The 12,215-nt window shown below is 34.3% G+C and overlaps 1 protein-coding gene across 1 annotated transcript; it reads left to right on the top strand.

Moving 5' to 3' along the window:
• The first annotated feature begins 1,372 nt into the window (after window positions 1-1,372).
• LOC133305738 (subtilisin-like protease SBT2.6) lies at window positions 1,373-10,624 on the top strand. Its single transcript, XM_061505978.1, has 11 exons — window positions 1,373-1,543; window positions 1,683-1,880; window positions 2,810-2,954; window positions 3,048-3,442; window positions 4,897-4,992; window positions 5,084-5,156; window positions 5,520-5,805; window positions 7,089-7,414; window positions 7,765-8,032; window positions 8,533-8,814; window positions 10,090-10,624. The coding sequence occupies exons 2-11, from the start codon at window positions 1,705-1,707 to the stop codon at window positions 10,494-10,496; spliced, it is 2,454 nt and encodes an 817-aa protein (XP_061361962.1). The 5' UTR covers window positions 1,373-1,543; window positions 1,683-1,704; the 3' UTR covers window positions 10,497-10,624.
• The last annotated feature ends 1,591 nt before the right edge of the window (window positions 10,625-12,215 follow it).

Raw genomic sequence — 12,215 nt, 5'->3', positions numbered from 1 at the left:
AAATATTAAAATGGGCAGCATTCTAACAATTTTTTTTTAGAGTTATTAGATAAATATAAATAAATAATTTTATATTATTTTTTTAACACACTGAAAAATAAATAAATTAAACAATATTTATCTAGAAAAAAATGTTTCTTTTTTTTTTTTTTTTTTGCAGAATTTTAATTCTGTCACACTTACATAAAAGTTAATGAATTTCATGAATCTTTTCCTTATCTTCTCTTTATAATGAGACCTATTTATTTTTATATTAGTGTAATAGAAAAAAAATTTCTACAGTAAAAATAGAAACATAAAACCCATATATTTAACACTAAAATAAAATATGAGACAATTATATTATCTACTTATTTAATCTTCTTATCCCTGTTACCTTTTTGTTATTGTTAAATTAAATTTAAATCAATGGTTACCTATGAAGCACTAATACTTCAAAAATTCTGACGTGTCGTGTCCGACATTTTCCGACACTCCAATACTCATTATAAAGACTCAAAAAAAGTTCAAAGTTTACGTTGCATTGCATTTTGAGTTCTAACTATTAGATTCGTTAGATTACAATTATGATTTTATTGAGCTTAATATAAATATTTGAGATATTTTATGTTTCTTTGCAAAATTGATAGGTATTATAAGTTTAACTTTATTTTTTTATTAAATTACTAAATACTAAATATAATATACACTACATAAATTAAAAATACTATATACTATCAAAAAGTGTCCTAACGTGTCAAAATTTAATATTTTTCAGAATTAACGTGTCGGAGTGTCGTGTCATATCCCGTGTCCCGTGTCGGTGTCGGTGCAACATAGACGGTCACAAATATAATAGTTATTTTATTTTATTTTCTCTCCTTTGTTTTTTTCACTAAATATATATATATATATTTTTTGAGCTGTTAATTTTTTTTTAGTATACCGATCTTAATTATTTCTTTGAGAAAAATCAGTTTTCCTTTTGCCTCTTTTTAAAGATATATTTGACGGTTTTATTTTTTTCATATTGTATGATAGAATTATTTCTTGTAAAAATAATAATAATTATGTATTATGAGTAATATAAAATTATAATTAATTATAATTTTTTTTTCTTTCCACTACATCAGTCAATAATATTTGAGGAAAGATATATATATATTTTTTTTTAGCATAAAAGAATGATTTCCGTTATTATATATCATGAAATCCCTTTCCATTTATAGTATGAGTCCCTGGTGCTGCGCATCACTGGCTTCACTCTCACTCACTCACTCACTACGAAAATCAACGATGACCGTTAGATCTCCGATGAGCTCAATGGCGTGTTTGTGAATCAACCTGGGTGATCATAGCATTACCTTTGATACAATACAATCTTCTCTTTTTCTTGTAGCCGACGATTCTTTGCTTTCACTACTCTACTTATCTCCTTTACTCTTCTTCTTCTTCTTCTTCTTCTTAAGCTTGCAATGAGTGTTTGAGTTGAGCTTATTTTTCAGCTTCACCTCCACGCGCTTCTCTGGACTACGCGCGACTCTGATCCGAGTCACTCACTCTGGTATCGTAACTAACTTTTATTGCTTCACCTCAGTTTTTTCCAAAATAAGAATTAACAAACCAACAACCATCATTATTATTATTATTTGGCTTTTTTATTTTAATTATGTTGGAATTGAAGTACCAAATTGTGTGACTAGGTGGCACTCCATTGTGTGAGAAATGAGGTTGTTGGAGTTTGGGTGTGTATTTATAATCCTATTTGAAATTGTGTTATATGGAAAGGCTGAGATTTACATAGCAACCGTTGAAGGTGACCCTATCATAAGTTACACTGGCGGCATCGATGGGTTTGAAGCCACTGCAGTGGAATCTGGTGAAAAGATTGATACCACAAGGTATATTATGCTATTTTCGTATTAAATTTTTAATTATTTAATACCTCTTAACAAGCATAAGAATAGTAGAGTTGAAATCAACTCCTAAGAGGTTTACGTTTCAGTTTAATCAGTGATCTCGAGTTTGAGTCCCTTGCAACTCAGCTGTGTTAAAACTTGATAGGAAGAGTTTTATCATTCATGTGCTACGGTTGAATTTGTCAACAAATATGAAATGGTTCCTTACTGTTGAGATATTCAAGTGTGATGAGTCCCACATTGGTTGGTAATGAGCTAAGTGAAGAGTATACAAGTGAAAGGACCCATGAACCCAATGCCTTAAGGTTTTGGGTTGAGACATGGTGTCGGATCCACTTGCTACGGTTGGTGTAGCCTTAGCTCATTGGTGGTGGCCCCCCCGCCACGGGCTTTCCCTGGACCCGCTTGACATTGGAGTTTGAGGGAACGAATTTTCCAACACTTACTTCCTTACTTTATCTAAATTTCATATTTTTCGATTTTATTTTTGCGGAATTATTGAGAAACCTAGTAGTAGTCAAAAGTTTGTATCCATTTTTCATGATATTATATGTATGGATACACACTTGAGATCACTAAATATTCAGAAGTTTCTCTATTTAATTAATTTTCTTCTTGTTGTTTCTGGATATCTTGTTTGTGTGTACACCTTCTCTTTGTTTCTTTGTCTATAGTGAGTTACAGATTTTGAAAAAGTGGAGATATTCCTATAGGGTAACTTCTGAATACGGCTAGTGCTATTTGTTATCTCTTGGTTTTTTAAGGAACAGAATGCTATGATCACCGCCTCAATCTGTTGAGTAAAAAAGCGATTTGTTGACATAAATTAATGCTAAGTGGGTGTTGAACTAAGAGCTGGATATTGATTTGTGGGGTTGCTCAATTTTCATACTATGTTAAATTTGTTCCAGTGAATTGGTCACTTCTTATGCTCGCCACCTTGAAAAAAGACATGATATGCTTCTGGGGATGCTGTTTGACCCTGGGACATACAAGAAACTCTATAGCTATAGACATCTTATAAATGGGTTTGCTGTTCATCTTTCTCCAGAACAGGTGACGTCTTGTGTTGTCTTTTTAGTGTTATGTGGTTAACAATTACAAAAAATCCATTTCTAATTTCCTTATGCTATCATCTTATATTAGTAGGCAGAAATTCTTAGACATGGTCCTGGTGTGAAATCTGTTGAGAGGGATTGGAAAGTGAGGAGACTTACAACTCATACCCCAGAATTTTTGGGGCTTCCAAATGGAGTGTGGCCAACAGGAGGTGGTTATGATCATGCTGGAGAGGACATTGTCATTGGATTTGTGGACTCTGGGATTTACCCTCACCATCCAAGCTTTGGAACTCATAATACTGAACCATATGGGCCAGTTCCAAAATATAGAGGAAAATGTGAAGTTGATCCAGACACTAAAAGAAGTTTCTGTAATGGGAAGATTATTGGAGCACAACATTTTGCTCAAGCTGCAACAGCTGCTGGGGCATTTAACCCTTCAATTGATTTTGCCTCTCCTCTAGATGGCGATGGTCATGGAAGGTTAGGCCCTTTTTCCTTCTTTAACATTTCACTTTAAAGCCTTCAGATGTTCTCTTTATAATGGTTCATGTGCTTGACATTACAGAAAACTCTGTCTATATTTATCTATCTATTTTTCGTTGTACTTAAAGTAATAACTGGTAGTCAACACGGTTTATTGATAAGTGTCGCCAGTAATGGATATCCCGTCACAAATTATAGTGAGATTTCTGAAGCATTGACACTTAGAGGCTAAAAAGTGAGATGTATCCTCATGATTCATGATTGATGATAAGGAGCTAAACGTTGAAAATTTGAAATGTACACGATCCTTCACTTAGCCTGTTAGCAAAAACCATACTTATCAAATGCGGATTGCGGCCTGATGCGGCCAACCCTCAAAACCGTTATGTCGTTATTGCGGGTTGCGGTTGAAAAAATAGCGAAAAAAATATATTTATTAAAAAATCAAATTATATGTATATATATCTGTGTGTAACATAATAAATTATTAAAAAAATAATAACACCTAAAAAAATACAAATAATAAAAAAAATATAAAGATAAATAGTAAAAAAAATTTAAAAATAAAGGCAGAGTTGACATGTCATCTCTTAGTAATAAGTGTACAAACTTTAGCTATAGTTGTACTACTTTAGTTGTAACTATACTTTACTGATTTATCATATTTATCTTAGTTACTTTAGTGTTTTACTTTAGTTACCTTTTAATGATGCATTCTTTTTTTTTTTTGTGGGATATAAAAATAGTTTTACCCACTTTTACTATAACCAGGTTACTTGGTTACAGTGACTTGTGAATTCACTTTTCTGACAAATATATTTTTCTCTTTTTTTGAATAAAGATAGATCAGAATCTCTTTCTCTCTCTCTCTCTTTCTCTTTCATCCGTTCTCTCTCCAAGAGTCTCTCTTTTTCTCGCTCTTACTATTTCTCTCACTTTTTCTCCGTCATATGCTCTCTCTCTCTCACTCTTTCTCTCACTCAAAGCTTTGCTTCTTCGTTCATGGCTTCCACATTGAACCTCAATACTATAAGAGAGAAATAGAGAAGGGAAGAAACGAGCTCGATAAAGAAAGCAAGAGAGGCAGAAGAGAGACGCACAACAGAAAGGCAGAAAGAGAGAATGAATTAGGGTTAAAACCATAAAAGGACATTGTTCAAGCGAGATTTGGCCGCAAATGCGGCCGCAACAACCGCTATTGCGATCTGGTGCGGCGCTGCGAGGATGGTTGCTGCGAAGCTCCTCAAAGCGCAACTGGCGTGGCTTGCGGCACAATAGCGCCGCTATTGACTACTATGTCAAAAACTTTCCAATTCCGGTTCTTCATACTATGTCTTATAAACATCTGAGATGGATAGTATCAGTAGTCGTGGTTGAAGCCATATATTCTAATTTGATAACAGTTGTTCTTTTAACAATACCCTCGTTCTTCTTGCCTTATCATCTGGCAGTCATACAGCCTCTATTGCAGCTGGAAGAAATGGTATTCCTGTGAAGATGTATGGACATGAATTTGGGAAAGCAAGTGGTATGGCTCCCCGTGCAAGGTGAGGAACATTGTTTGATTAAAACTGGGAAGTGGGAACTGTGTTTACACTTCTTTCTGTTGCGTTAAACACTTGATGTATTTATCTTCAGGATTGCTGTGTACAAAGCACTTTATAGACTGTTTGGAGGATTTGTTGCAGACGTAGTTGCTGCACTTGATCAGGTATACAAGTATACTATATGTTTATGATGGTGTTTTTACTCAAAATGTTGTATTGTCCAACAGCATATTTATGTTAAAGATTTTTTGTTGGTTCATTAACTCTGGATGAAAAACTCAAATTTTTTACTTCCTCCTCCACTGATCTCTAGACAGTTCACTGCATTGCTTATGAAAAGTTTCTTACCCAGCATTTTTCTTTTTTGTTTTATGTTATTTTTATCTTCAAAGGAGAAAAAAAGAAGCTCTAACTCAACATTCACGTTCAACATAAAATTGAACCATCAGTTTCACGGCCTTATAATTTTTTTAACAGTTAGTGTTTTATCTCAAGATGTCTAATTATTCAAATTTGAGACTCAACAGGCTGTACATGATGGGGTGGATATACTCAGCCTTTCAGTCGGACCAAACAGTCCTCAAGCAACCACCAAAACCACGTATTTGAACCCTTTTGATGCTACACTTCTTGGAGCTGTGAAAGCTGGTGTGTTTGTTGCACAGGCTGCTGGAAATGCTGGTCCTTTTCCTAAAACATTAGTTTCGTATAGTCCGTGGATAACATCTGTAGCAGCTGCAATTGATGATCGTACATATAAAAACCATCTGATCCTTGGAAATGGAAGAATCTTAGCTGGAGTTGGATTGTCACGTGAGTTTTCCAACTTCCTACTATGTTTCTTAGGATGTATTTTTCTTAATAATGGAATGATACTAGGAAATACAATGCTGATGATTTTGGTGGAAACTTTAATGATAGTTGGTAAAAATCTGAAAAAAAAAAACAAAAAGCTGTCCACGTAAAAGGTAAAGAAAGAAAAGTACAAAAACACAAGAAAGAAAAGTATAAAAACACGTTGTTCTGGAAGAAAAGTCTCTTTTCATTTTACTGCTTTACTTAATTGATTATTTCAACAATTTTCTCTTGTGTGCCACAAGAAGAAAATAAGAAACCGAAAGAGAAAACTTTCATAAGCATGACCTTGGGACTAAGCCCTGGCATAATCTTCTGTTCTTTTCTTTACAATAAATGGCAAAAAGCATTACTTGCTTTTAATCGTATCATTTCCTCATTGAAGTTTGGTTTATTAAACAGAGATCAGTATTGTTGAATTATATTCACCTTTGGTGGTCTAAAGTATTTTAGTGAAATAAGTATCGTTACATCTGTATAGTTGTGTGCAGTTCCGTTGCATGGTTTGGAAAATATTTTTTTTTAAGCTGAAGATAAATTTGTACATTGTGAGAGACAAAGATAGATTGTATTGGCGAAACTAATATCAGACTTTGTTTCACAATGTACCTTTTTGTGGCTGAAGATCAACATGTACTCTGATGTTGGTTTTCTGTACATGGATGACAATGCTTCTTGAGGAAACAGAAATATACCGTTCATTCTTTGCTCAAATCATTGATTGTCCAACAATATTATGCACTGGATTGTGTACAAAGTTCTGTAAAATGTTGGCGGGCCATGAGTGCATTACATGATATAAAGGCTTTTGTTTTTTATTCCTTGTGGTTTATTGTCTTTAAAAGCAACTAAGAATGGGTGCTGGTGGTGCCTGCAGCCAGCAGAAAACGCCCAAGATCATTCTCTTAAACTTTTTAATTTCCTTTTTGTTCAAATAAAGAATAGTAGAAAGATTTGAAAATCAATAATATTGAAAATATATAACTAATATAGTCATCAGAGCAAAGCCACTCCTGTTGACCTTTACCAATTAGGTTCGTTTTGTTAAATTGGGGTTCAGCTATGAATGCTATGCTGGTGACGAAGCAAAATCATGAGTTCTTTCTAGAGAATTATTGTCACCTCAATGTTCTGTATAAATTTCATTCTTATGTGCCAAAGCATATTTATTGTTGTCCACAATTCATTTATGTCTGCTGGATCCCTTATGTACTCAGTCTGTTGCTAATGGATTTGTGCAGCTTCTACACATTTAAACCAAACATACAAATTGGTTGCTGCAAATGATGTGCTGCTAGATTCTTCAGTTATGAAGTACATCCCCACGGATTGCCAGAGACCAGAAGTTTTAAACAAGAAATTGATAGAGGGGAATATTCTTCTATGTGGCTATTCTTACAACTTTGTTGTTGGTACTTCATCAATAAAGAAAGTCTCAGAAACAGCAAACACCCTTGGAGCAGTTGGATTTGTTCTTTGTGTGGAAAATGTTTCTCCTGGAATGAAATTTGATCCAGTCCCTGTTAGCCTTCCTGGGATTCTTATCACAGATGTCAGCAAGTCAAAGGTACTTGACTCATCTTTACTGGTATAAGTAGGTAGAGATGGATAGAATATGATAACTGCTAACTGTTTCCATCTGTTTGCTTATAGCCCTTAACTTACTCCACATCAGCCACTCATCTCGGCCACTCTTTTGATCTCCTTTTTTCTATGTTTTCATTAATGGTTTTTTCTTTTTCTTTTTTTTTGGATACATGAGGAAGGACTAGAACACACACCACCTAATACAACTACCTACGCCCCTCGTGATTAGGCTAACCCTAGTGGCTTGCCCGGTCATTAATGCTTTTTTCTGATCACAAAGTATGTGCTATTTATAATGTCATTTGGATCTTGCAAATCCTTATTTTTCAGGAACTGATAGATTATTATAATATCTCCACACCTAGAGACTGGACTGGAAGGGTGAAGAGCTTCAAAGGTACAGGTAAAATTGGGGACGGTTTGATGCCTATTCTCCATAAATCTGCACCACAGGTGGCATTATTCTCTGCTAGAGGGCCAAATATAAAGGACTTTAGCTTCCAAGAGGCAGATCTTCTCAAACCAGATATATTAGCTCCGGGTTCATTGATTTGGGCTGCTTGGTCTCTAAATGGAACTGATGAACCAAATTATGTTGGTAAGTAACGGTTTTACGAAGTTGTCTCTTTTTAATTGTTGATGTTTGAAAATTTATGCCTCCAACTAAACATTTGAATTTCACCACTTGGCTTAGCTTAGGTGAGTTAGGGAAACAGGTTTTTTAGGTAGCATAAAGGTGTTAGGTTCAGTTTGCCATATACAAAGAAGAAAAAAATGAACCCTCAAAACAGGAAGAAGTGCTTTCCATATAAAACATTAGAGTCATGTTAGAAAGAAACTACTACTTTGAAGGACTGTTGGACTCCAAAGGTACTGGTGGGTCATTGCACAAGAACATTTGTGTTTTTTCTCTCATAACTTGACACTATCAAGTTCTTAAGGAAAAGGAGAGGATTCAAATCCATTATACTTCTTTAAACAGGATTTCTTTTCTATTGAATATGTTAATAATACAAGAAATTCATCAATAACAGTAAAGAGAGAAGATATAAATTATTATAGAATTGGATTTACTTAAGCAATTTTTGGCTTGAGCAGGGGAGGAATTTGCCATGATATCTGGAACTAGCATGGCTGCACCACATATAGCTGGAATTGCTGCTCTTATAAAGCAGCAACATCCACATTGGAGCCCTGCTGCCATTAAGTCAGCCTTGATGACAACAGCAACAACTCTAGACAGAGCAGGCAGTCCCATTCTAGCACAGCAATACTCAGAAACAGAAGCAATGAAGCTGGTCAGAGCCACTCCTTTTGATTATGGGAGTGGACACGTTAATCCAAGAGCTGCCTTGGACCCTGGGCTCATCTTTGATGCAGGTTAATTTACTTCCTCCCTCTAATGTAACTATTTTGTTTGTCTTAGCTAGTTTGCATTCCAAGTCAACTACAATACATGGATTCACTTGTAACAGAAAAAAAAGAAAAAGATAAATTAAACAAAATAGAAAATGAAAATGTAGCCGAAAAATTCATGATCAATTCATCAAAGTAATAAAATAACAGATAGTATATGTCATTAAAAGGGAAAAGCACTATTTTAGGATTTTTGGGCAAACGAATTGTCCAATTAAAGCTGATTAAATAAGTTTTTTCAAACTAATGCAGTCAAACACGTCACTGATACTGACGGGACTAGTCCCGTCAATATAGTGGGATGTCAGCGCCACGTTGGCAGTCCCGTTACCGTAAAATTTCATAAGGCTATAACTTTTGACTCGGGTATCCAAATCAGATGATTTTTTTTTTGATTTCACATAATTTTTCGAAATCTACGCAATGACACCTTATTTGACATATTTTATCACCCACAAACATAATTCGAATTTGTAACAGAAGATGGCACGTGCGACAGCTCATGGTGTTGGTTTGGAAAGAAGGCAGGATCTTCTGGATTTAAATGATCTTGTAATTGTGGAACTATTATTGCAAATTCAAATTATATTTGTAGAAGATAAAATATGTCAAATGAGGTGTAATTGTGTAGATCTCGAAAAGTTATGTGAAATAAAAAAAAATCATCTGATTTAGATACCCGAGTCAAAAGTTATGGTCTTTCGAAGTTTTGTGGTAACGAGACTACCTACAAGGCTCTGACATGGCACGAGTCTCTACGTGCCGCTGAAATGGCATGAGTCTCATCAGTATCATTGACGGGACTAGTCCCGTCAATATTTTGACTGCATTAGTTTGGAAAAACTTATCCAATCAACTTTAACGAAATAATTCTTTTGTTCAAAAGTTCTAAAATGGTGCTTTAGCCGTCATTAAAAGGTACCATAAAACAAAATTAACTTAAAAGTGGTTATTTTATATAATGTAGAGTTAAATTGATTAAAATAGAAACTTTAAGTGATTGTTATTCCTTTAAGGTAAACATTTGTATCGAGAGTTCTGCTTTTGGAATTATCCCTTAATAAAATTAGTTTTTAAATATATCTTTCTGGAGGTGTGGGGGTTCTCTTTCCTATTTTCTGCATTTATTTTTAATTTACTAAAACAAAGTGTTCCTGAAATAAATTATCATTAATACAGGAAGAAAAATCCCAAAAAAAAAAAAAAACTTCTTAATTAGTTTTGCTAATCATTTTGCAGGATACGAGGATTACCTAGGGTTCTTGTGCACAACACCTGGCATTGATGTTCGTGAGATAAAGAACTACACAAACTTGCCATGTAACAATACCATGGTCCACCCATCAAATTTAAACACTCCATCTATTACAATTTCCCATTTGGTAGGAACTCAAGTTGTCACCCGCACTGTCACAAATGTTGCTGAGGAAGAAACCTACGTGATCACAGCCAGAATGCAACCAGCAATTGCCATTGAAGTCAACCCTCCAGCAATGACCCTCAAAGCAGGTGCATCACGTAAGTTTACTGTGACACTTACTGTTCGCTCAGTGACAGGAATTTATAGTTTTGGAGAGGTTTTAATGAAAGGAAGCAGAGGGCACAAGGTAAGAGTACCAGTTCTTGCCAATGGATATCCAAGATAGCTTAGATATTTGGTCAGCAAAGAAAAGTTATGCTTGTAACATTCTTTGTAACTTGTGGGAATAAGGCATGCTGCTAGATTTATTATAAAAATATATATATATGATGTTGAATAGGTGTAAAGGTAAGCAGGAGGTGGTAGGAGGAGAATACTAGTTTATTTTCCTTCAAATGTTTCGAGACCATCTAGCTTGGGAATGTACCCTTCGCTATTCACCCCGGTTGCAACCACTAGATAGTGTGCAATGTAAATCTCATCAACATTTGATGATGTGTCCTTAACAATGAGCCTCCATTTCCCAATGTTGTGATCCAGAGAGGCAGACTAAACATGACGGTTATAGCGGATGCAAATCTTAAAATGGGACACGCAATCATCTAAGTAATGTAAGAACTCAATCCTAGGGACAAAGGTGGGTAAATCAGAAGAGAGACATGAGGAAGGTTACAAAATTCTTTTCCCAAGTGAAGTTTCAAGCAATCATAGATTCTTTTCCTCCAACGAGATGCATGACAATCATCTCTTTCTAAGATCATAGGTTCTTTTCCTCCAAAGAGATGCATGACAATCATCTCTTCCTAAGAACATAGGATCGCTTGAAACTTTTCTTGGAAAAAGAATTTTGTAACCTTCCTCGTATGTCTTTCTCTTCTGATTTACCCACCTTTATCCCCAGGATTGAGTTCTTAGGTTACTTAGATGATCGCGTGTCCCATTTTAAGATTTGCATCCGCTATAACCGTTACGTTTAGTCTTCCTCTCTCGATCACAACATTGGGAAATGGAGGCTCATTGTTAAGGACACATCATCAAATGTTGATGAGATTTACATTGCACACTATCTAGTGGTTGCAACCGGGGTGAATAGCGAAGGGTACATTCCCAAGCTAGATTTATTATAAAAATATAAAGTTTTGCTAATATCATCTACTGATTTGTTGAAATGCTTCTTCTTCCAAAGTTTTTAGTATGTATCTACCCGCTTCACCCAAAATTGCTTATCATTCGTATAGTTGTGGAGAGACAATCTTACAAAAACTATTGGTTAGCTGATTTCAATCAATCTCCTAAATTCAAGTTCGTGTTGTGTGCAATAACATAAACTTAACGGGGAAGAATATTTATCACCACAAAAATTTATCACCCTTACAACCAATTTAATCACCATTGAATTCTCTATCAATTTAACGGTTATAATTTTTTGAAAATTATTGGATCACTTTTAATAATTATAACGGTGATTAATTTATTGAGAATTAATAATTAATTAATAAGAGTGATTCAATAATTTTCAATAAATTATAACCGTTAGATTGACGAAAATCAACGGTAGTTAGATTGGTTGTAAGGATGATAAACTTTTGTAGTGTAAGTATATCCTGCCCAAACTCAATACCTTCCTTTGTATTCTGTTTTTGCAAAAAAGAGTCGGTTCTAACTATATTTTATGTATTTCTCTTCTTTTAAAATGACAGTGCTTTTATTATTGATTAACTATTTAGAGTCTGTTTGATATAGTTTTTTAAGTTAAAAGTTACTTTTAAATTGAAGTTAAGAAAAAAGAGTTTAAAAAATAAATTTAAAATCTGTTTGATGATTATATAAACAATTTTGAGGGTTTTGAATGAGGGAAGATAAAATAATTTATTATTAGAATGAATTTTAGAGTAAATAATAAAATTGCTAAATACAAATTTAGAATAAAGGTGAAACTGGAAAA

This window comes from Gastrolobium bilobum, unplaced genomic scaffold (genome assembly GCF_033153095.1).
Source record: "Gastrolobium bilobum isolate Gb01-03AN ecotype WA unplaced genomic scaffold, APGP_CSIRO_Gbil_v1 utg3440, whole genome shotgun sequence".
Lineage (NCBI taxonomy): Eukaryota > Viridiplantae > Streptophyta > Magnoliopsida > Fabales > Fabaceae > Gastrolobium > Gastrolobium bilobum.
Note: the sequence above shows the minus strand (reverse complement) of the source record. Positions and strands in the feature narration are given on the sequence as shown.